Here is a 27073-nt window from a genome sequence, read left to right on the forward strand (position 1 = left end):
CCGACTTACAGCGCTTCTGTATGATGCTGCTTTTTGCCAGAACCTTTAGAATTCACTTTTCAAATGAGTGCTGGAAACAGCAGCGGTCTTTAAGAAATTACTAGCCCTTAAAATCCATCTAGTCAGCCCCCACTATTACACATTTGGGATGATTAGGGAAAAACCTCTTCTCCCTGCAGCCGGAAGCTGGCGGAGGCGACTCCAAAAGCGAACAGAGCTAGCACACACGGGCGGCCAGGAAATGATAGGTAAGCTCTACTCAACTTGAAACCAAACGATGAGGCACATTTTACCACCCAGACTCGCAGTCCGGAGGAGCGAATCCAGATTTAAGTAGTCTGTGATCTCCTCAAACTGATTAATGACAATTCTGAGAGAGACCCTTTGAAATGGTCAAGGCCGATTTTCGTACCCACCCATCTGTAATCATGTCGCCATCAACACGACGTTTACTCTACTTTTCCTTTCTTCCTTCTTGTTCCTTCTTTTGGAATGGAGGGAGACAGGAATATTCGGAGATTCGCATCAGATCCACATGTCTTCTATAAGTGCGATACAGAGTCGATCATTATTTGACTCTGATGTAAGACAGCACAATTTAAATCCCCCTCCGCGCAGTAAGTCTTGCAGATGGAGACTATTCGGACTGGACACACCTACGGGAAGGAAAAGATGGACAGTGGCAGTGAGCACTGGCGATAAGGAAACACAGGAGACATATTGGTAGAAGTGTTAGACAAGGGTGTTGTTTGTCACCATCCACTTTCAGTATTTCCCTGGCCCTGAGCACTATGGGACTTAAAATCTGAGGTCATAAATCCCCTAGAACGTAGAACTACTGAAACCTAACCTAAGGACATCCCACACATCCATGCCCGAGGCAGGATTCGAACCCGTGACTGTAGCGGTCGCGCGGTTCCAGACTGTAGCACCTAGAACCGCTTGGCCACTCTGGCCGGCTACTTTCAGTATTCATGCTGAGCAGATAAAAGGCAAAGACATAGAAGAAGCAATAGGCATAATAGTAGGAGAAGAAAGGATAAAGACATTTAAGTGCGCAGCTGATAAATCAGTGTTAGCTGAGAGGATCGTAAGTGTGCACAAGGGGTATGGATCGAAAACGCGAGTGATGAGAATCAACAGACATTTAGTTTTCGTCGAAATTTAATTGGAAGGGAAGATTCTGAAACAAGTAAAATCTTTTCGGTACGTATGACCTTTGCTGACAAAAAATGGAAGCTGCGAGAAAGAAATAAGAATAACGATTGAGCAAGTGAACACTTTGTTACAACAGGAGAATGAAGAAGGCGATTCTCCAACTGTTTTCTCTAGTATTTAGCACTCCATGGCAGTGAATCGTTGACCGTCAAAAAGGAAGAGGAAAAAATATTTGGATAGTGTTGAAATGTGGTTGCGAAACAAGCGCTGGAAGTTAAATACAACTGAAGAAGTACTTCTCTTAATACGTGAAGAAAGCAGTGGAAATGATAAGAACAGGGTAAACGTTTGGCTGCGACATATACCAGGAATAAACTGCCTGCAACGAAGATACATTAAAAGAATGACTAGACGGAAAAGAAAAAGAAGAAGGAGGAGGAGGAAGACCAGGAGGAGGAATGCTGAATGACATTAAAAAAACCACGATGTTACCGGCAGATGAAGGGTGAAGTACAGGACAGAGAAAAGTGGAAAGCGCCTTGTCGATATCTTGTCTTAACAACGATACAGCGAAGACGACGGGAAGGAATAGGCCCTGTCTTTCCTATAGAAACTGTCTAATGCACATATTGGGGTTAACTGAGTTAAGAGTAGATGCGGAAAACTTTTGGGCGATGGGAAGACAGCGATTCGAAATCCGACCATAGAGAATATACGCACCTTCCTCAACTGGATTTGGTACTATCTGAAACACCGCACTGTTTTTTGCAGGCTGTCAGTATAGACGTACCTACGAAAAATCTCAGGGACAGGGATCCAAATGTGATCACTGGCCGTCAACGCTAGTTTCCTTTTTTATCAGCACAACCATTACCACCACCTTCATCTTTCAGGGATTAGGTGTAGTGTCTCTTCTATCTTCGAGCGTTCGATGTTTGGGAACAGAGGCTCTGTCTGTCACAAGTCAGGCGAAAGGTGGACTGATAGAGGAGTAACATCTCTCAGAAATACAGGGTGGCGCAGGGGAACGGGAAATGTTGAGCGCTACAGTTGGCAGCACTGTAGCGCCGGCAGATGTTCGAAACTTTGCACAATTGATGTGAACGCATTGCCATTTAGTAATCACGGAGAACTGGACTGGTGCGGAACGTGCAGTAGCTGTGAGAGCGTTTTACAAAAATGGTGATAGTGCGACTGCCGCGCAGAGAACATTTCGACAGCATTACCAGCTTGGACGTCATGGACATCTCCCATCTGCGCATGCGATTACAACGTGGGTGCGTAACTTTGAAGAAACAGGATCTGCCGTGAAAAAGAAACCTCCAGGTGGCATTCCAACGGTACGTACCCCAGAGAACATTGCAGCTGCTAGAGCTGCAATCGAGAGAAGTCCTCGCCGCTCCGTTCGACAGCATGCATCTTCGCTAGGGATTAAGCGACGAAGCTTACAAAGAATACTGCACGAATTAGACTTCCATCCCTATAAGTTGCAGATTGTGCAGCACTTACATGAACGAGACCCAGCGTCACGTATGGAGTTTAGTAGGCAGATATTGGCTAAAACCAACGAGGACGCGAATTCCCTTGGTAACTTATGGATATCAGACGAAGCCCATTTCCACGTGAACGGATTCGTGAACAAACAGAATTTTCGTTATTGGGCACAGGACAATCCTTGTCAGTTTCACCGGCGAGCACTACATAGCGCCAAGGTCACAATATGGTGTGCTGTATCATGTCATGGTATTATCGGCCCTTATTTTTTTGAACGTGAGGATGGTAGTGCAGTGACAGTAGCATCCGCTCGATATGTTGAAATGCTTCAAACATTATTTACGCCGAGCTGTACGAGGTTAATCTTAACGTCGAAAACACGTGGTTTCAGCAGGACGGAGCCACGTCACACACTGCTCGACAATCGATGGCAGCAGTTCGTCAATTGTTTGGAAGACGCATTATTTCACGTAACGGTGACATTGCATGGCCTGCGAGATCCCCTGATCTTAGTGTGTGCGACTTCTTCCTGTGGGGATATCTTAAAGGCAAGGTGTACCGTACACGTCCTGTAACAATCCATGAACTGAAGGAGAACACTAAAAACGAAATCACTGCCATTCCCCAAGATTTGCTACACCGCGCATTCCAGAGTTCTCATAACAGGCTGTTAGAGTGTGAACGCCGAATGGGAGTACATCTTTCCGATGTCATCTTTAAAAAGTAAAGAGACACTTTTGGACATTTTGATTGTAAAGACATACTGAATAATGGCATACTGAATACATTCACTTTCGTTAATAAATTACTAGTTTTATGAATTTATTCATGGAAATCACGTTATTTCGAAATTTCCCGTTTCCCTGCGACACCCTGTACTTTTTTTCAATTAACTCTGTTGGTAGCACTTTGCAAGAGTCCCTTGCTGAGGTTACAGTGAAGACGACAGTGGCAGCTCTATGGAAAAGGAAGAGGCGCTTTTCCTTATTCGGATGAAGTGTTGTGGTGAAGATGATGGTCATTAAGAGATAATATGTCAAACTGATCCAATGACTTACCCCGCTACAGGGTGGTTTCCTGTAATATACTCAAAAAGTTTGCTTACTTTGTGGGTGTACATGAAATCGTTTAGCACGTCTCAGGTCCTATGTGCATATCAACGAGCGGACGGCACCATAAGCAATAAGTAAGAACTGCTTCGATAAAAATCTGTTGGCAAGTAGTGTAAGCGTTCAGTAGGTGATAGAAACAGTGACACCGCCTCCTTTGGTAGCGGCGGCATAAAAAGAGGGGCGTGCAGGAGCGCGTTATCAGTTATTCGGCAATTAATAAGCGAACATTTGCGGCGTCAGCGGCGAGGCCCCGCCCCGCAGCCAATGGGAGGCGGCGGCGCGGCGCTGGCCCCGCCCCCGGGTCTGCCCCCCACGCGAGCCGCGGCGGCCTGCGGCGGCCGCACGCCGGCACTCCGGAGCGCGCGGCTGGCGCGACGGCACCATGTACTCGCTGTACCGCGCCTGGCTGATGCGCGACGCCGTCGTGGCGGCGGCGGCCGCGGCGGCGGCCCAGCCGGCCGACGTCGTCGTCAGCGTGGGCGGCGCGGGGGGCGCCGAGGCGCGACAGTTCGCGGCGCACCGCGCGGTGCTGGCCGCGCACAGCGGCTACCTCAAGGCGCTGCTGGCCACCGCGGGCCCTGCCGTCTGCCTGCCCACCGTCGCCGGAGACGCCTTCGCACCGCTGCTCGCCTTCATGTACACCGGCGTGCTCGACCTCAACAGGTACACCGTCCTCCCAGTGATTCTCCTCCCTCCCCCCTCCGTTTTCCACCTCCTTACGTCGCCGACACGAACCTGGTAGATTTCCGTGCTCCTCATCGGGTGTTAGAAGCGAGAAAGAACGAGATCATCAGGTCAGGACAACTCGTAGTTCAAACTGGATAGACGTGCGGGAATCGGCAACGGCCACATCAAACGAACCGCTCACCATAAATTCGCAGAAGACATGCGTGACCAGTTTATATAGTCCGTGCATCAGTAACACAAAAACAATAAACACCAATGTGAGAATCTATATAAAAGCCTTATGGATAGTGGGGAGCGTAACTTCATATTTCGAGAGCTAACGTTAGTTCCTTCAATATAGATATTGCATAGCAATCACGACAGTAGAATTTGACATTCGAACTTGTAGAGAGTTGCCTACAAACCTCCTAGTGCGTGCCATACACGAATAGGACACAATTTTTTGAGCCAGTGGAAGTGCAGATATGATTGTGGTGCATTATGCACCCTCCGCCAAACATCAAATGATGGTTTGTGGCGAGCAATTATAGACGACTCAGGGAAACTTGAACACCGTTCTTTCCCATGGCGATTGTAGAGCCTTAATCACTACACTATATCACCCGGTTGTTTTTTTATAAAAAAGCACCATACAAACGAGTGTTTGGGCCTCATTACATATGTGGTATTCTTGTTTGACCTAGAATGATTCCATCCATCCACTCTGCTTCCTACGAACGCGGGAGCTCGGAGTTTCCAGTCAATCACTGTTTCTACTGTGTCAGTTTATATATATACACACTGCAGCTAACTAAATTGATAGAAGCTATTATAAACCGCTCCCTTTTCTATACCAACCGCGAATAATGCGGTGGAGAAACGTATGCCTCCCTAATCGCCCAAATCTCTCACATGGGATATAAGTAGCGAAGTAATATTAATACTACACTGCAGAATGGATGGCGACCATGTCTACGATCGCCGCTCGTGGCATCTGACAGAAACGGCGTGAAAGGCTCAGAAATCTTATTATTTTGTTCTTGTGGTCTTTACACACAATCACGCCTGTCCAAAATCTTGCCCTACTACTCATACTTTAAGTGGGCAGTAGGACCTCAGTCTTGAGCAGTCTTTCCAAAATCGGTAGTTCTGATAACTTGTCTCCGCATTGTGGCTGTTTTGTGAGCCAGCGTGCTATTGCTGCAGGGACAACATCTACTCGGTGCTGCTGGCGACGCACCTGCTGCACATGCCGCGCGCTCTGGACCTGTGCCGCGCCTACCTCCAGCAGCCGCCTCCGCCGCCTCCACCCCCACCGCCCCTCGTCAAGCCGGTGCCCAGCCGCAAGCTGCCGCTGCTCGGCTTGCCCTACTGGCCGCCGCCGCCCCCACCGCACCACGTCGCTGCGGCCCCACTGCCGCCTCCACCGCCGCTGCTGCCCCACAGTGAGTATCAACACGTTGTTAACACACTATTCACACGCAGCTGTTTCCTTCAGTAATACGCGCTGTTGTGGGCGACAGTGCACGGAGAGTCGCCGTTTCGGTGTGTGGCAACGCGGTCGCCGCCCGCGTCGCCCCCGGCGCCCGCCACGGCCCCCGCGCCGCCCCCTGCGGCCGCTCCTGCCACGGCCTCCACCTCCTCTTCCTCCGCCCCCAGGCCTACCTCCACCTCCGCCGGCCAGTCGGAGAAGCAGCGACAGCCCCCGTCTCCGTCGCCGTCTCCGGGCAGTCTTTCGCCGTGTCTATCCGCATCTTCCCGCTGCGACTCCTCTTCGCCCTCACGAGGACCGCAGCGACCGCCTCCGCAGATTCACAAGCCGTCAGGCAGCAAGCACCGCTCCAAAAACGACGACGCTACTAGCTCTTCATCGTCAGGCAAGGTGAGTTCCCTACTACCCACCATAGCACTTCCAATATGTTGTACAACACGAGAAACATGTACACGTGTAACTTAAGCCTGCTTGAAATTACCTGGTTGACGCTTCACGCCTCGGAGCTAAAAGTTCCTCCAATCAGAGCGCCGGTGCCACAGAGCACCTGTAGTCCTACCGGTCACCGCCCGCAGCTGGTAGCTCGCTCCCTGTTGTTCGACTATAACCGACATATAGGTGACACCCACCTGTGACAACGCAGTTGTGCCGTATGACAAACTTCAAATAACAAGTAGTTATTGTCACGTAGCAGATGTGAGATTTTGCTGCTCTTTGGAACGTTGCGTCGTTAAAAACTACGCGAAATGCTCAGTTGTTCCGATAATTGTCCAGCCATCCAAATTTCTGGAATTACCACCACTTCAAGACAATGTCATGATGGTTCTTTTTAGTGCCCCAGCGACGACTTCGTTACCCAACTAAACTAGTACACACTCTGGACATCGACAAGTCACCAATTCTAACCGACCTAACGATTATTTCTCGCGTCAAATGATGCTGTCTGACGCCAAGTTGTCAGAAAATCTTGTGTATCTCTCACTGTTCAACACGATACAACTCACTGTGCTATACCACGCGTCGGCAGCAAAGCTAAAGTTTTCATAACGACCAGGGGAAAGTCCATATAGTGCACTTCATGGAAGTCTGATACTGCAGTGTTATCAGTAAAATAGACGTACAAAGAAAGTGACGAAATGCTTCCAACATTAATAGTATGCAAAAATAGAGGTAGATATATTTACATGAAGAGCTCCAAAAAAAGTCAGATAACGAATAACAGGTGGGGAGTCTGAAAACGCAATGAACACGCTTTCTTTGCGCCAAATTGTAGAAAACTGCAAGTGTCTTGCCCAACGATCGCGAGTTTACTTTGCAAAAATACAAGCGGACTCCACATAGAGCTTGGAATTCGCTGATCTCGCCTGTACCAGAACATGTCACCGTGCTTTTCCCTATTAAACACACGATTCTGCACAGTGTCAACACGTGCAGTGTTTGCTACTCCCATGTCCTACTCCTGCATAAACGCTAATAAGACCGAGTCCCCTAGTGCGCTGGTACTACCCATGCAATGTCAAATGGGGCACGCGAAACAATTGTACGCTTCCTGCCGTATGAGGGGGTTGGATACTTGCACATGCTTTCAGCAAACAGGCATGACGCGACAATGTTTGCTAATTGACCATTGTGGTCTACAGTCGGTCCATTACCAAGCTGGGCTTATGAACGTTACATTTTAGGCACGTTGATGCAGCTACTACGAAAAATGTCTTCACTGGTGAAATGAAATGGTAGGATACTGAACGGCAGCATCTGTTCACAGGTCATCATCGACGTGGCGTGCTGCGATGGGCCGGTTCGTTTCCACCGTGTGCTCAACGACAACTACGGGCTGCTGGAGGCGGACACAGCTCCAGCGGAGGCGGCACCGGCGGCAGAGGGCGCCGCCCCTGCGCATCACCAACAGCAGCAGCAGCAGCACAAGGCTTCAGCCTCCACTGCCTCCGCCTCCACCGCATCTTCATCTTCCACGAGTGGCAGCGACGCTGTCTACACGTGCGTCTATTGCAATCACACGTTCAAGAGCCACTACTGCTACCAGAAGCACGCCCGCCGCCACATTAACCCCGTGTCGTCGCTGCACGCGGCGCAGGCCCGTAAGGTACGCCCGGTGGGACCTCGGCGGGAGGCGCGCCTGCTCGACATGAACGTGCAGTACTACCCGTGCAAGACGTGCGGCTCCAAGTTCCCCAGCTACTACTTCGTCCACAAGCACCGCAAGCTGTGCCATGCTTCCGAGGATAGTGACTCGGCGCCAGGGCAAGCCAGCGACGAGTCCCGCTCGCAACCCTCCGCACCCGGGCCGGTTGCAGCCTCATCCTCCACTGCCCAGTGAACAGACGATGCGAGTGACACACCGAACTCTACGCGCTGATTCGGGTAGATATGTAAGAATTCCTCAGGCTGTGCAACCTTTAAAACAGTGTTTAAGCTTCGTACCAGACATGGTGGAAACTGAAGGTTGAAAGTGGCTGGCAGGAAAATGTAAGTGGCCCTAAATCTTCCGAAATCTACAGACTCAAAAACTGGGATATAATCGTTTACAGACTGTAATAAAGCTGACACTTTGATGATGATCATGGTGATGGTGATGGTGTGTGTGTTGAGGGGGTGGTGTGTACTAGAGAGTAAGGGCCATCTGATCCACAAACCAGCTGACATTTAAGTGGAAACAGCCAAAATAATAAAACCACACAATGCGACAGTGGTGAGTGAAGTGATGTGACTCATTGTGAAAGTGAGAAAACTGTGCCAACATTCAAGTGATGAAGAATAAAACTCTCTTCATTCTCTTAAAAGAACTGCTCTTACAAGAAACCACACAGAAAGTATCTAACGAATTTGGCCATCAGTGCTCAAACTTCAACCCATTTGATACATATCAGCAACAAAAACTTCAAACATAATCTAAGAAAATTGGATCTTAGAGCACAGAACTTGGAAAGTAGAGACAAGTCAAATTATGCTAAAGCAAGTCTTAAACTTCAGGTATGTTGTACAAAAGTCGGTCTTCCACTGACTTCGCAAGATTTTATATCCGCTTATCACTTGTATCGACTGGAAGTAAGAGAGTTTATTGGTGCTCCAACACAGCAGTTGAAGCTATTAGAGACTTTTCAATACTGTCATTTATAGGGGAACATACTGAGTAGCAGAATACTGTCAGACTTTTCTCAATTTCGTAAGACCTGTTATCGCACAATTAAAAGAAACTGTCAAAAACTGTACCAACCTCAGGAAATAAAAAAAATGTTGCCATTAAAATTATCAAGTTACTGCATTTATATCCTCATACTGTCTGATATAATACAAGTGTCAACTTTCTGCAGCAAAGTAACAAGGTCCTGTGGTCAGCACAGAGATCACAACTGTCAACATTCTGTAGTAAAGTTACAAGTGTCCACATTTTGTACTGAGATCACAGGTATTATGAAGTGCTGCACGCACCAACTGAATCTGAAGTTTCTCAAGGAACAAGCAAATGAGATGCTGCAGTGGATACGATACTAGACTTTTATTTGCGAGGATTAAAATCCCTGCTTAGCGACCTTGATTTATGTTTTAATTGGTTTCTCTAAATCACAATAGGTGAACGTTGTGAGAGTTCATTAAACAGACAACTGACAATTTATTCCCCCATTACTGTCCAATATGAGATTAAGCTCCATCATTATTGATAGCTACTGAAGCTGCACAAGGGCAGCCAAGGCAGTCATCTCACCAGACAGAAATAAGACATCCACCAGGAGCTTATCACACACAGCACTGTCAAGTAATAATCCAAAAATTTTCTGTTGATTTATTCTGATGCTTTTCTTTCAATATCTTTCCAAGACTTTCCCATTCTAAAATACATATTTCAGGGAGCTCAACCTACCCCATAATTAGTGTAGAATCAAGGAATCTATTAATTAGCTTTGTAGCAAATATGGTATTGACTCATGAGGGGTTTACTAATGATGTAACACTTCTTACTAACTTCCTCAATTCTTCCACCAACAAATGAAGAGTAAGTGTCTACTTTCAGAATCCAAAGATCTGGCATTTCTCACTACTTGTTGGATGCAGACCTGAGAGATTCTGTGTTCTGTATGCTGCCAGTAGATTCATTGTTAATTCTAGAACACTGGCAACTCCGCATTTTCAGAAGCAGAAGTACACTTTTAGACACCGCAGTGATCTGAGCTGTTTGCACACACACAATTTCCAACATGCAGAACCTACTACAAGCTATCAAAAGATTTAACACTCAGCAACCCATACATAACTTTCAACAACATTTCCCACAAAGAATTCATGGACAAATATATAAGAACCTTACATTTTTGAAACCAAAGTAACACATTACATGATTTGTTCTGGTTTGTTTTGATCTCTTCAGACAAAAAGGTGTACAACATGTGGCATGAGCTAACAATCATTCCACTGCAGAGAATACCAGCTACATAAAAATGTCAGTACTCGAGTGATAGACAAATGGAGGACTGTGACAAAATGTTTCACACACCACCTGTTTTCCAGATTTTATTGTATGAGCAGAAGTGTTACAGTCAAAGTGAACAATTAATTTCACTCCATTGGCAAAATAAGTTTCAATGTCTAACAAATAACACCCTAAAGTGCACAGTGGACTGCTAGAGAGAGAGAGAGAAAGAGAGAAAGAGAGAGAGAGAGAGAGAGAGAGAGAGATTCATTTCCACTACCGTGGTGGCTTCCTGCCTCTCTGCCAGCCAGTCTTTCTATGATTTGAAGGAAATAATTTCAGCTAGGTCAAATATAGATCAACCCAGATATTCAAAAGAATTGTAATCACAGAATGCCACGTGAAGTGTGGACTATCAAAACGTAAGCATTTCTCTGACATTCGTCTCACTCAGTATCTGTATATGTAAGTTTTGATGGATACTTTTTCTAGAGGCAGTACCATACAACCAGGCATATAAAGCTGTACGCTAACTTCACAATTTCAGCTATGGTCAGTGTCAACAGCAAGCAGGGGCCTGAGTCAGAGCATTACTGTGTATCAATAGGATGTGACGACATGGACAAAATAAAAATTAAAAATAAAAATTCTCATTTATTGTTCACTGATGAGCGAGGTCTGTTCTGAAAGTATGCGAACATTTTTAATTATACTCTAATGGAGATATTCAGTTATATGTTGTTCACAGCACTGCCTTGCACATTACCTCCTTTGTAACTAGGTGTTTTTGGAGTGTAGATCGCATTTAGTTTTTATGATATTGTTATCTCTGTGCAATGTGTGTAAGTCTTAGTGACAATTTCTCAAATGTGCCATATTCTGGAGTAACAATGTAATGTAAAATTTGGTAACTGTGCAAAACTTGTATATTAACATTCCAGCTTTTGAAACAAGCTTCCAGAGATGATGCTCTGGGTCATAAACAATGGTGCAAAGGGTTTTCGTGATTTAAAATTGGAGATAATCTTCGACCACACAGGCCTTCCACTTCACCTGTTTAGAAGGTGAAACAGTGCAGTGAACTGTGTGTACTGCAAGACACTTAGCAATAGGTAAGTGGGTAAATCTGCAAAAAGAAACCAGAATTGTGGTGAGGCAACTCACGATTCTTGCACCACAACACTGCATTCACACACACCGCTTTGTCAATTCGTCAGTTTTGTATCAAAAATCAGATAGATAGTCATCCACAGCCCCCTTAGTTACCAGACCTGACTCTTTGTGATTTTTCTTTATTTCCAAAATTTAAATCAGTGCTGAAAGGACACCATTTTCAAAGCATTGATGGCCTCAAAGCAAATCCATTGCAGACCTTAAAGACCATCTCAAATTACGCTATCCAAGGCTGCCTTGCATGATACCACTATGAAAAGTGTGTAAATAGGGGAGGGGAGTACTTTGAAGGTGGGCAAAGGACCAATAATCTTTGAAATTAAAAGCAAAGTTAAAAAAAAAAAAATGAGGTTTGGTTATTTTCTAAACAGATGCCTTTAGAGATGATTTGTATAAAATCATTTTTGCTCTCTATTCACCTTTAAATGAAAAAAGAAGCTATCAATACTAAAGTTATCATCTTGACTTCCTCCATTTGTCTTAAACATTAAAAATCAGACATATGTAGGTTCCATTATAGCATGTATATTTCAGAAAGGGAGAAACAAAACTTAAATGACTGCAAGTAGTTCTTTTTCATTAGGCTAAATGCCTGCTGCCATTTCAGGGCATACAACTGCTATTCTTCCAGTCCTCATTACATTTCTATCCATGCGGTGTTAATTGCTTCAAAGAAATCTCAACTTTTCAATCATGATCCACAGTTACGAGTGTGCTCCTACATTGCTTGCTAATTGTCTATGTCAATTCTTTGACAAATTTTAGCAAAAATTCATTGTCACATCACGTTATACATTTCAGTACACTATGACGGTCACTTCTTAAGATCTTGGATAAAAATTGTAGGTCTACCTCAAGCCCCATTGGTGCTGTGACTTATTTATTGTTCCTGCAAATAAAATTACAACAACAGAAACAACTATCTACGTAAATGCTTTCAGTACTCACCCTGAGAGTCTGTGCACTCCTCATCACTCGATTCATCATCTCCTTTCTTCTTCCTGTCTTCTTTTCTCCTGTCTTTCTTCTTGTTCTCTACCTTCCCATCTCTGCAAAGAAGAAAATAGTGGCTTGATCTGTAAGACGAATGGCATTAAAATAGATATATCTTAACAGAAGGCAAATATTGACATCTGCACCATCTCAAGGTTAAAGCTCAAAAGCAATTACAAAAACCAAACTGTCCCCTAAAATGCTTGGTAAAGTGTCCAGGTTTTTAGTGGGTACTAACTGTACAGTTTCCTATGATTCCAATCCATAAATATAAATTACAATCACTGATTCCTAACTGAAAGATACTGCATGTACATTGTCAAGAAGTAAGTGGTACTTTGTGTGGAGAGCTCTGAACTCAAATAATATCTCAAAAAATTAAACAGATAACTTTCATACAGTTGCAGTTAAATAACTGCCAGACTCTTCTAAACAAGTGATATCCTCATCCAATATTTTTCAAACACTGGCTGGCATGTTATAACATAAAAGTCTGTACACAAACTGCATGTCAGCTTGTCAATATTGAATTCAGGGTATTGAGTAAAGCCAGAGTCAATATTAATCACCGAATACATTCATCCCCACACAGCTTAATCCTGGAATACACTATTAATTATTAAATTGAAAACTCTGGGCAAATATTTCTGCACAATAATTAATTACAGTCTGTCTGTGTGCACCACCAAAGTACCTCCAGTGCTCCGACCTGATGCGGCTCAAATTATCAATGTTTATTGTGGCAGCGATATACAAAATTTATAATTAAAACTTAATAACATAAAATGTGCAGCAGCACTTTGAAATTACATCACCGGTAGTTTAAGTGTCGTATGTAACAAAGAATGCACGAGTGATAAAAAGAAAACACTTTCTTCTAGTTCTTAGCATTAAAGGTTTAAAAAAAAAAAAAAAAAAAAAGTAGTTCATGCAATTCTTATTAATTGTGGCTGTGCTCGTGTCTACTTATAAAACCATATCTGTGATTAATTCACTAAGTAAAGGAACGATGAGGCCAAAAATATTTTACGCAGCTGTAAAATCAGAATTACAAATCCACAACTGATAATACGTCATCAACAAAAGTCCTGCCCCGCCACAGCATTACAAAAAGTAGTATGTTGGATTAGTTTACATAACTGATGGATCCATTAGTTAAATGAGCTTCACATTCCAACTTCCCCTCCCTCATTGAGATGCACAAATCAAAGCAATTGCAGCAAGAGCACTGATGGAAATAAGATTGGCCTCCACCACCAGTTTTAATTTGCATAACAATTGGAGGAGAGAACTGAACACAGAATAATGTTGTTTGAACATTCAAATCTCTTACAGCACTGCACAATGCTTTTAGTCAATAGAATATTTAGAATTAGCTTTTGACAATGGGAGATACACATTTCTGAGAAGGATATTGTCAAGCCAGATGTTTTTCTAAAAGCTCAGACTGTTAATTACATTTAAGAGCAGTTTTGCATACAGTGTAAAAATGATAAAAATAATAAAATCTCGACAGGGCACATGAACATCTACATATGACTGACAATCTATTCACAATTTTGTTGCTACAGTTAAAAAAAACCACAAGGACTCTGTACCACAACAGACAGTTTAACCTCAAACAAAGTTAACTGCATATATTAACAAAGCATGCATGTCATCAAACTGAATGCAAATCACAAATGTTCCAACAATATGCCATTGACAAAAGTACCTATCTCCTGCACACAGTAAGGTCTTGTAGGATCTGGAAACTTCCTCTGAGAAGATCACAAAATCTGAAATCTTAGGTTGGACATTCTGGCATTATATTTGTGGGATTGGGGGAGGGGGATTTTAAAGGATCAAATGGTAGCATCATCAGACACTCAATCAAGAGGTAGTTCATCTGGAGTTGGTGACATCTGACAGGAAATTTTATGAAAGAACAGAGGAGTGGTAAAAATCAAGCCACTGGAAGCTATATTGATACACGGGCAGGGACTCATGTTAATGGAGAAATAGAAGTATACAGGTTGGGTTGGTACAGTGTCAGAGCAGATGAAGGGGTCTCCCTGGGCTCACTTTGGTGAGAGAAGCCCCACCTGCATCCAACCCTTGCCACCTGATTAAGGGCAAAGACAATTACAGGGTAAAATAATGTCTTCTGACCAGGAGATTCATAATAGTAACAGCAAGAAGGCTAGATACACAATGAACATCAGCTGGACCCATAATACTAAAACAAGATGAGAGAAGTAATACTTTCCAACACAATTTTTGATGTCTGTGTAACTTCCACTGACATACTTTTTTGCACCAATTTCAGATGTGTTATTGGTTTTTTCTATTAGATACAGTTTTTTCACAAAGTGACATAACTCTTTTTTTATTTAAACCTAAGTTCCACAGAGAGTTATTTTACTGCAACTAGGGGAAATTTTATTGTAGTAAGATGAAGTAATTGGCAGCATTTGTTGCGCTCGTCTGGCCGTTATGAGGAAAACTTTAGTTCATCGTTGACATGCTATAGTGTTGTGATGTTATATTTGTGCTGTAAAAATAGTTTTGTATTTTCTTATAAATGAGTGCTTGTGGTCAATTGAATAACCCAAAGTATTATGTTATGTTTGTGGTAGGTACATAATTGCTAAGCAACGAGGACATTAATATACAGTTATAAATGATTGAAGCAATTTCAATTTCAGGAATTCACTTTAGCTACATCAATTGCTGTATCATCACATAACTCAACACTAATACAGAAAACATGAAATATTTTGTATTGTTGCAGCTACACTTTAGATTTCTGCCACAAGAGTGCAGGAATGAGTAGTGAGGAAAGATGGCGACAGGTGCTGAGAAAGTGTTATGTTGTGCTTGAGATGCATTCACATCAGTCTGCTGTAACAGTACAGCAACTCTATTCAGAACAAAGTTCAAAAAAAGATATACAAACTGCCAACTCGATTCGATGAAAGTGTGTGCAGTTTAAAGCTTCAGAATGCCTCTGCAAGGGGAAATCAATGGCTCAGTCTGCAGTGAGTGAAGAAACAATTGACTGTTTGTGGCAAGTTTCATTCATAGCCCACAGTAGTTGACGAACAAAGCAAGCACAGAGCTGAACAAACCACAACTGACAATTAAAAGACCTTAAGGAAATAAGTTAAAGCCTTACCATTTGCAATTGCTACAAGCCCTGATTCCTAATGACAAAGTCAGGCATTTTGAATATCTGACACAGCTACAACAGCTTACAGAAGAGGATGGGTTTTGAAAGAAACTCATCTTCAGTGATGATTTTTGGTTTGTTTGGAGGAAGAGACCAAACAGCGAGGTCATCGGTCTCATCGGATTAGAGGAGGATGGGGAAGGAAGTAGGCCGTGCCCTTTCAAAGGAACCATCCCAGCATTTGCCTGGAGCGATTTAGGGAAATCACGGAAAACCTAAATCAGGACGGCCAGACGTGGGATTGAACCGTCATCCTCCCGAATGCGAGTCCAGTGTGCTACCACTGCGCCACCTCGCTCAGTTTTCAGTGATGAAGCAACATTTTTTGTGACTGGCACAGTGAATAGGTAGAATGTGCAAATCTGGGGGACAGGGAACTCCCACATTAACGTGCAGTGCATTTGAGATTCACCACATATTAACGAGTTCTGTAAAGTCTTACAGTTTAATTTTATGGTGGCTTTTTCTTCTGTGAAAAAATTGAAAAATTGGCTCATGCCACAACTGGAGACTAAAAAGTGTAGGTTTCAACTACCAACAGTATGGTGCACTACCTCATTTCCATCACGATGTTCCTAAATTCTTAAACAGGAAATTGAGAGACCAATGGATCGGTCATGGTACAGTTGATGATCAGCAATTCACGTCATGGCCTCCATGCTCTCCCAACTCAATCCCAAGTGATTTTTTTTTAATGAAGTTATTTTAAGGATCCAGTGTTTACCTCTCCTCTACCAATAAGCCTACCGGGACTGTGTGTTAGCATCAAAAATACTTTTGAACTGATGGATAGAGACATGCTGTGCTGAATGTGGGATGACGTTTATTACAGACTTGATATATGCAGAATCAGTAGGGGTCACATATCGAGTAAGAAAAATTGGAGGGAGATGCAAACTCACGTATATGATTATTTTTGTATAGTTAATGTTGAGGGCCATAAAGCAAAAAGTAAGAAGGATGTAAAATGTCCTAAAATCTCTTCGGCCTTATGGCAAATTATGTGTAGTGAAGCTCTCCCTACTTCAGTTCCACCTAGCACTCTAAGATCTGTGCCAGGAAAGCAGCTCAGACAATGAATGTAATGATGCTGATTATTACAACCCGGAAGAAGATTCTGCACCAGAATTATTTAGTCAAAACAGGCTAAATGATTTAACTTGTGACCTGAATATGACAAAAGATTTTGCCAAACTGTTTGATTCAAAACTGAAAGCAGATCATCATCTACTACCTAGAGTATCGTTCTCTTGGGGCAGAAACAGAGAACAGAAATTACTAAAATTGTTTAAAGAGACAGACCATATATGGTTTTTCATTGCGATATTGAGGGTTTACTGAATTTCTTTAATGTCACTTACAATCCAAGTTAGTGGAGGTTGTTCACAGATTCATCAAAATGTAGCCTGAAAAAGAGTACTTTTATATAATAGATATTTGTTTGAGTGAATATATGTTGCCCAATCAATACACAGGAGGGAGACACGTAAAAACCTCTAAGCTGCATTGAAATACATGAACTACGAAAAACAGCCTTGGAAAATATGTGGGGATTTGAACAGAAGTCGTCATGTTACTTGGGCAACAATTCGGCTACACAGAAAGGCTGTTTCATTTGTGAGTGGGACAGCTGAGCGACAGACAATCGCAGAAAGGTAACTAACTGGCCTGAAAGAAAAGCCCTCCAGCCTGGTTCACAGGATGCTAAAGGAATTCCTACTGGAAAAATGTTTCTACTTTTTAGATGAATTCTTCAGTAGAGATAAATAATTTGAGTAGTAATTCACATTATTTCCTTTGTCATTGTATCTGTATTGTTTTTTATATCTATTGTATTCTTGTATTGTATTGTTTATTGTCCCTATTATATTATTGTATTGTACCAGTTTTGAATCATTCATCTACCATGTGTAATGTACCAGTATGTATTGTATTGTATGATATCTATATTGTACCTGCTTCGACTCGTTCCACAGCCATGCCTAATCACGTCATACTGGATCTATGGAATATGTATCTCAAATAAAGTAAATACATAAAAATAATGAAAGGAACCCATTGTTCAATCAAACACTATTTCCTCCCCTCCATATCAAGCCCAGATTAATGAAACTTAAATGGTTATTGCTTCATGTACTCAGTAACAACATTTCCAAAACTCTCTTATGAGAAACATAAAGAAGGGATCTTTGTTGAGGTGCACACCAGAAATTTAATAAAAGACGATTTGTTTAAATGTACAATGAATCAAGTGGAAAAAAAGGGCTTGGGTTTCATTTAAAGAAGTAGTGACCAAGTTTTTGGACAATGAAGTGCAGCCATGTATGGAAGCGAAAAATGGACAATAAATAGTGTAGACAAGAAGAGAATAGAAGCTTTTAAAAAGTGGTGCTACAGAAGAATGCTGAAGATTAGATGGGTAGGTCACGCAACTAATGAGGTGGTACTGAATAGAATTGGGTAAAGAGGAATTTGTGGCACAACTTGACTAGAAGAAGGGACTGATTGGTAGGACACATTCTGAGGCATCAAGGCATCACCAATTTAGTATTGGAGAGAAGTGTGGAGGGTAAAAATCGTAGAGGGAGGCCATGAGATGAATACACTAAGCAGATTCAGAATGATGTAGGCTGCTGTAGTTATTTGGAGATGAAGAGGCTTGCACAGGATAGAGTAGCATGGAGAGCTGCATCAAGCCAGTCTCTGGACTTTAGGCAAAGACAACAACAACAACAACAACAACAACAACAACAACAACTTATAAAACTATGGTTAAATCAATGCTGCAGAGTTTCACGAAATCAGGCTGTAACGAGTGTGAAGCTTCATTTTCTACATTCATGTAGCGATGTTTCCCCTGTGAACCTCACCAACGTCAGTGAAGAATATGGAGAGCAGTTCTATCAGAACATCAAGAAGATGAAAAAGAGATGGTAGGGACGGTGGAATGCAAACATGATCACTGACTGCTGTTTTATGCTAAAGAAGGATGGCAATGTGAAGGAAGACAATGAAGGAAGAAAGTTTTGCCTCACATCAGAATTTGATGCAATAAAATCAGCAAAGGAAAATTAAATGGTCATACGTGTGTTTTTATAACAATTATTAGCATTTTTAAGCTAAGATTTACTATTGTCTAATCTAATGGAGTGTGCAGCAGACAACATTACAAAATAAGTAACTTATTTTTAATGCAATTTTTTAAAAAAATCCTGTTCAAAAAGAAAAATTTCAGCTAAAACTTCAGTCATGATTTGTACAAAAATCTGATATGACACATGGAAATAAAAATTAAGATTTGAAATTGGAATTAAAAATACGTTAAATATCACCTTACATTCATAAAACTTCATCTCAAAAGTTTTGCAATGCGGTACAGTGGAATCAGATCAGTATGATGGTATGGCTAGGCGAGTGCCCACCCAGGGCTCTGCATGCAAGGAAATCTGTTCCTCCACAGACATCGAATGCTCAATCCATTATAGCCAAACAGTTAAAAAGAGGAACAGCATCCTCTATTCGCCAAAGTGCTACCCCTAAAATGGAACATAGGGTGCAGCAGAAAGGAGCTAACCACGTCTAAAAGTCATTAAAACAAGACTAAAATTCACACCAAGGCAGCTGAAAGGGGATAGGTCAAGGGTCATCCCGATCTAGCATGAGGTAGGAGATTGCCAAGCCCCAATCCAAACCACTCTGCCCTTATCCCAAAAGTAGTGTACACCAAGACATGAGCTACTGACTGTAAGACTCCACAACCACAAAGTGGTTACATAAAATGAAACTGGGTTAACCTGGTATGACATATAGGACGTAGGATGGTGGATTCCTTCTGGGAGAAATGGAAGGAGGAGCACCATGCAGCAGCAGTCTCCTTGATAGATGTTATTCCACCTCATAGTGTGGAGATGTCTTATTTGCATTCGCCAATCTGCACCTGGGATTGTCAAAATGAATGCTGGGCATAAGCTCGCTTCTCTAGACAAACGGTCAGCCATTTCATTCCCCGGGATATACACATGACTTGGGACTCAAAAAAAAGGACAACTGAGCAGGCAGTATGACTAAGTTGAGTGAGGTCATGAGTAGCAGATACCATAATGTGAACACCAATCAACAGCCTGGAGACTACTTACTGAGTCACTACAAATTAAAATAAAGTCAAGTCAGGACTGTTTAATATGACACAGGGCACTGTTGATTGCTGTCGGCTCTACCATGAAAACACTAAACATTCCTGGCAAGTACTGCTCCTGACTGGTGGGAGATTCAAAAGCATATCCCATGTCCTATCCATTAACATAGGGAGCACATTCTGATTTTCCTTGTCTGCAAAAGAAATTAGTACATTGGATAATTAGGAAATTGTCAAATAGTGATTGTATAGCCAAGCAAGAGTTGGTACTGCCAGAACTGAAGAGGGAAGATTCCAACTTCAGTAAGGAAACTGCCTATGGGACTAGTCCTGAATCTCGCCAGAATTATGGACTGGGCCACTAGTTTCAAAACTTAATGTACCACTGAAACACAGATCTTCCAGCCACAGTGCAACTGGGATGAGACCAAGGCCCACTACATATGGAAGACAGTAGTCTGATCCAAATCCCAAGTGGTGTGGGCAAGAACACAGAGAGTATGATGCATTCACATGCAGCTAGTATTTAGTTGACAAATATAGGACAGCCAAGTAAGCTTCTTGTCAAACAGGAGGCCTAAAAATCAGGACTGTGCAACAATATCAAAGATCTAGGTACACATGGAGAATATGGACTATGGTATGATGACAAAAATTCACGACTCATGTTTTCATGGGAGAGAAATGGAAGCAGGGGAACGGGTTCAAGCAGAAGGCCTCTGGATGGTGCCTTGGAGCTGCTGTTCAGCCAAGGCTTCAGATTGGAAGCAATACCAGGAGTAAAAGTCAATGGCACACAATGCTAGGATGAGCAGTCATTGAACGTAGATTACAAGCCCATCGAGGTGATGAACGAAGCCTGTAACACTTAGAACAGAGATCCATGGGACATCATTTTCTTGGACCCAAGGGGACCTGAGATGTTGCTAGCTAACCTGAAACAATTGATGTGATAAAAAATGAAGACTAGAATTCGGTAGAGAGCCTCGAAAGCTCCCAGTCACCAGAGGGTAATTAAAATGTGATCGCACCAACTTGTGGCGTATGCCTCACATAGGTAAAAATAAGACTGCCATGAGGTTTTTATATTTACAAGAATACTGTCAAACTGTCATTTCCAACTTAATCTCATGGTTGGCTGTGGATCATCTCTCCCAGGACCACACTGATATTAGGATGAAAGACCCAACGATTCGAGAACCCAACATAATCATCAGGCTACCATCCTTTCAAACAGTTTGCAGAGCACATTGCTGAAGTTAATCAGTCAGTAACTGTTGATGGACAGTTGCGTCTAGCTTAAGGATTGGGACGATGACACTATCTCGCCATAGCATAGGGAAAACACTGTCTATACTCCAATTAGAATTATTTCAGTGAGTCGAGCAGTACGAGGGCAGCCCCATATAATCACTGTTCTTCACCGAGAACCATGTGCTCGCTGTGTTGCCTGTTTTGTAGGTTAAGTGCAGCAGCAAATTGTGAAGTGTGGTTGGCTGCATGCTGGCAGCACAGCCACCCCAATGCCCTTCGCCTAAATCTGTCAATCACAAATACAGTAAGAGAAGTTCTAGCAGAATGCAAATAATTTAGGAATAAAAGGAGACCACTCACCAAACAGCAGATTGTTGAGTCATTGACAGGCACACGGAAGAGAAAAAAAATTTGCTAGCTTTGATGAGCTAGCCCCCCCCCCCCCCCCTCACACACACACACACACACACACACACACACACACACACACACACACACACACACACACACGACTGTGCTGGCTTGAAATACAATGCAAGATTGCATTTTGGGAGGTGGACTTCACTAGAAGGTGGTGTGTCAGGTGGGTTGGGTAGAGGGAGAGAAAGGTGGGGGCAGGAGCAAGGGTACAGGATGGGTCTAGCAGCTTGGAGGGAGGCAGCAAGTTTGGTGGTTAGAACTGTGGAAGCGAGGGGTCATAGGTGCATGAGCTACGTAAGTGATACACTGGAATCAGAGCCATTGACATGCAGCACCCTCTAAAGATGACGTGGAAAAACAGACTGAGAGGGGGTTGGCAGGACAGAGGAAGAGGAAGGTATTGGATAGATGGTATGGGGATACTGGGTTAACAGAGACTGAAGCCAGGAGAATTATGAGAGTGAAGGATGTACTGCAACAGCAATGCCCGTCTACACAGTGCAGAAATGCTGGTGTTAAGGGAAGAATTCAGATGGCACAGTTTGTGAAGCAGCCATTGAAATCTAGCATGTTTTGCTCAGCTGCAAGTTGTGCCAATGGATGGTTGACTTTTTTCTTGGCCACAGTTCGGTGGTGGCCATTCATTATGGTGGACAACTCGTTGCTTGTCAAGCTAACATAAAATGCTGTGCAGTGATTGCAGCAGAGTTGGTACATGACATGGCTGCTATTACAGGGAACCCTGCCTCTGATGGGATAGCGTAAGCCTGTGAAGGAGTGGAGTAGAAAATGTGGTTGGGTGGATTGTGCAGTTCTTGCATCTGCGTCTTTTGCAGGGATATGACCCCTGCAGCAAAGGGTTGGGAATGGAAGTGCCATAGTGATGCACCAGGGTGTTGTGTAGTTTGGATGGGCGGCAGAATACCACTTCAGGAGAGGTGAGTATAAAGATCTGTTGCCCCAGTCCAAGGTGATATTGTGTGACAAGGTGATTCTTGGGGATGGTGGGAGCACTGGGGAGTGTGAGGGTATGGTATGGGAAATCTGTTTGCAGACTAGGTTTGGGGAGGGGGGTAGTACTTGTCTGCGGAGCCTTTGTGAGGTCTACAGCATGCTGGGCAAGGAAATTCTCATCACCTCAGATACGCCATCCATGAATAGATGCCTGTGTGGGAGTGATTTTTTGCTGTGGAAGTGTGACAGCTGTCACAGTACAGGAACCGTTGGTGGTTAGTGGGCTTAATATGTAAAGTGGTCAACGACCAGGAAGGCAGCACATTAGGTTGAGGAGCACCAGATGAAGCACATGGGAAGAAGTGTTGAGATTGTGGAGGAATGAGGGTAAGGCATCTTGAGCCTGGGTCCAGATCATGAAGATATCATCAATGAACCTGAACCAGACAAGATATTTGGGGTTTTTGGAGACCAGGAAAGTTTACTTCAGACAGCTCATAAAAAGGTTGCCATGTGGATGCCCATGGCTATGCCACAGATTTGTTCATATACTTTACCCTCAAAGGAGAAATAGTTGCATGTGATGATATAGTTGGTAAGGTGTGTTAGGAATGAATGACGGTGAGTTTGCAGTCTGGAAGACACTGGGAGATGTAGTGTTTGATAGCAGCAAGGCCATGGGCAAGAAGCATATTAGTCTATAGGCAGGTGGCCTCAACAGTGATGAGCAAGGATCTAGGTGTTAAAGGGGTGAGGACGGTTGAGAGTTGATGAACGAAGTGGTTAGTATCTATGATGAAAGAGGCTCGGTTTCAGGTAATAGATTGGAGGTCTGCTTTACCTCAGGTAAAGCAGACGTTCTTTACTTTAGGAGTATGATAACCAACTACAACAGGGCATCCAGGATCGTTGGGTTTGTAGATTTTGGGGAGCACACAGAGGATGGGTACGTGATGTGTCATTGGGGTAAGGAGGGAGCTGGAATCAGGGACGAAGTACTGGGACGGTCCTAAGCATTTCATCAGGGATTGGAGGTTATTAAGAGTTTTCTGGCATAGAATCACTATAGCAGAGCTTGTAAGTGAAAGACTCAAACAGGTGGCAGAAGCTTTCATTCAGGTAGCCACTATAGTTTGTCAAGACAATGGTGGAGCCTTTGTCTGCAGGGAGGACAATTAGGTTAGGATCTCTCTCTCTCTCTCTCTCTCTTTTAAGATTAGTTACAGGGATTCATAGCAAAGAAGTATTCCCACTGTAGGGATCAGGAGAAGGAGAGTAGGATTTGACAAGAGCAAAGTGTTTAAACTTGGGTATGGGGATACCTCCTCCACTCCCCCCCCGCCCAAACCTAGTCAGCAAACATATTTCTCATGCCATATCCTCTCACACCCCTAATCCTCCCACCACCCTCAAATATCACCTCAAAGAAGTGACCCCTCGTCACACAATATCACCTTAAGACTGAAGCCCTCAAACATCACCTCAAAGAAAGGGCTTTTATTATCTAGCATCATGCCTGGAAATCAGGAACAGCCTACTCAAGATCTTAGTCACCCCTCCCAATGTGGTATTCCACTGCCCAACCAATTTACACAACATCCTGATCCATAGCTATGCCACTCCCGCTCCCAACCCCTTGCCATAGAGCAGTGGTTCCCAACCTGGGAAATTTTCTGAGAGGTAAAAACTAAATGATTTGATTCTGTTTCAGTCATGAAAATATATTATTTTCAAAATATCATGACTATTATCACAATTTTGTTGTTGTTGTTGTTACTGTGGTCTTCAGTCCAGAGACTGGTTTGATGCAGCTCTCCATGATACTCTATCCTGTGCAAGGTTCTTCATCTCCCAGTACCTACTGCAACCTGCATCCTTCTGAATCTGTTTGGTGTATTCATCTCTTGGTCTACCTCTGCGATTTTTACCCTCCACACTGCCCTCCAATACTAAATTGGTGGTCCCTTGATGTCTCAGAATATGCCCTACCAACCGATCCCTTCTTCTAGTCAATTTGTACCACAAATTTCTCTTCTCTCCAATTCTATTCAATACCTCCTCATTAGTTATGTGATCTACCCATCTAATCTTCAGCATTCTTCTGTAGCACCACATTTCAAAAGCTTCTATTCTCTTCTTGTCTAAACTACTTATCGTCCATGTTTCACTTCCATACATGGCTACACTCCATACAAATGCTTTCAGAAACGACTTCCTGACACCTAAATCTATACTCGATGTTAACAAATTTATCTTCTTCAGAAATGCTTTCACAATTTTGTAAGACTCTTAATAAGGATTATCTAAGTTATCAATAATTACTTTTTCTCAGTTAAAAGCATTAAGGGGATGTAGGTTAAGGTTCCTTAGATAGTCCACACACTACACACATATGTTGTGCTTTATCCCGTACATCACTGATGATAGAAGTGAGATGCATATGTAACAAGTGCTAAACATCTGAAGAAAATGTTTTCTTCAAGTCGTAGAAAATACCTGCAGTAGTCCAGAAATTGCTTCATTACTCACTTCAAAACAAATAAATGAATTATTTGACAGCATGACACAACAGTAACTAAATAAGGGCTACTATACACAGTATTATTATTATTATTATTATTGTTACTGCTACTACTACTTCTACTGTTAGTGGTTGTGATCAGACACAAAGCATTAACAGACTGAAGTCTTCCAATTTCTTCTAGTTCAGAAGTAAGGAGTAAAGCAATCTACATCTACATCTACATCTACATTTATACTCCGCAAGCCACCCAACGGTGTGTGGTGGAGGGCACTTTACGTGCCACTGTCATTACCTCCCTTTCCTATTCCAGTCGCGTATGGTTCGCGGGAAGAACGACTGTCTGAAAGCCTCCGTGCGCGCTCTAATCTCTGTAATTTTACATTCGTGATCTCCTCGGGAGGTATAAGTAGGGGGAAGCAATATATTCGATACCTCATCCAGAAACGCACCCTCTCGAAACCTGGCGAGCAAGCTACACCGCGATGCAGAGCGCCTCTCTCGCAGAGTCTGCCACTTGAGTTTGTTAAACATCTCCGTAACGCTATCACGCTTACCAAATAACCCTGTGACAAAACGCGCCGCTCTTCTTTGGATCTTCTCTATCTCCTCCGTCAACCCGATCTGGTACGGATCCCACACTGATGAGCAATACTCAAGTATAGGTCGAACGAGTGTTTTGTAAGCCACCTCCTTTGTTGATGGACTACATTTTCTAAGGACTCTTCCAATGAATCTCAACCTGGTACCCGCCTTACCAACAATTAATTTTATATGATCATTCCACTTCAAATCATTCCGCACGCATACTCCCAGATATTTTACAGAAGTAACTGCTACCAGCGTTTGTTCCGCTATCATATAATAATACAATAAAGGATCCTTCTTTCTACGTATTCACAATACATTACATTTGTCTATGTTAAGGGTCAGTTGCCAATCCCTGCACCAAGTGCTTATCCGCTGCAGATCTTCCTGCATTTCGCTACAATTTTCTAATGCTGCAACTTCTCTGTATACTACAGCATCATCCGCGAAAAGCCGCATGGGACTTCCGACACCATCTACTAGGTCATTTATACAGGGTGTTTCAAAAATGACCGGTATATTTGAAACGGCAATAAAAACTAAACGAGCAGCGATAGAAATACACCGTTTGTTGCAATATGCTTGGGACAACAGTACATTTTCAGGCGGACAAACTTTCAAAATTACAGTAGTTACAATTTTCAACAACAGATAGCGCTGCAAGTGATGTGAAAGATACAGAAGACAACGCAGTCTGTGGGTGCGCCATTCTGTACGTCGTCTTTCTGCTGTAAGCGTGTGCTGTTCACAACGTGCAAGTGTGCTGTAGACAACATGGTTTATTCCTTAGACAGAGGATTTTTCTGGTGTTGGAATTCCACCACCTAGAACACAGTGTTGTTGCAACAAGACGAAGTTTTCAACGGAGGTTTAATGTAACCAAAGGACCGAAAAGCGATACAATAAAGGATCTGTTTGAAAAATTTCAACGGACTGGGAACGTGACGGATGAACGTGCTGGAAAGGTAGGGCGAGCGCGTACGGCAACCACAGAGGGCAACGCGCAGCTAGTGCAGCAGGTGACCCAACAGCGGCCTCGGGTTTCCGTTCGCCGTGTTGCAGCTGCGGTCCAAATGACGCCAACGTCCACGTATCGTCTCATGCGCCAGAGTTTACACCTCTATCCATACAAAATTCAAACACGGCAACCCCTCAGCGCCGCTACCATTGCTGCATGAGAGACATTCGCTAACGATATAGTGCTCAGGATTGATGACGGCGATATGCATGTGGGCAGCATTTGGTTTACTGACGAAGCTTATTTTTACCTGGACGGCTTCGTCAATAAACAGAACTGGCGCATATGGGGAACCGAAAAGCCCCATGTTGCAGTCCCATCGTCCCTGCATCCTCAAAAAGTACTGGTCTGGGCCGCCATTTCTTCCAAAGGAATCATTGGCCCATTTTTCAGATCCGAAACGATTACTGCATCACGCTATCTGGACATTCTTCGTGAATTTGTGGCGGTACAAACTG

At 43.3% G+C, this 27073-nt stretch overlaps 1 protein-coding gene across 1 annotated transcript in view; it reads right to left on the reverse strand.

The window, feature by feature from the left end:
- The window catches only part of LOC124711492 (bromodomain-containing protein 4-like), a 266949-nt gene that overhangs the window by 117181 nt on the left and 122695 nt on the right, over nt 1–27073 (reverse strand). Inside the window, exon 10 of the mRNA XM_047241602.1 lies at nt 12470–12570. Coding sequence (XP_047097558.1) covers nt 12470–12570 — 101 coding nt within the window. The remainder of the gene's footprint in view (nt 1–12469; nt 12571–27073) is intronic.

Source organism: Schistocerca piceifrons, chromosome 8 (genome assembly GCF_021461385.2).
Source record: "Schistocerca piceifrons isolate TAMUIC-IGC-003096 chromosome 8, iqSchPice1.1, whole genome shotgun sequence".
Taxonomy (NCBI): Eukaryota; Metazoa; Arthropoda; class Insecta; order Orthoptera; family Acrididae; genus Schistocerca; species Schistocerca piceifrons.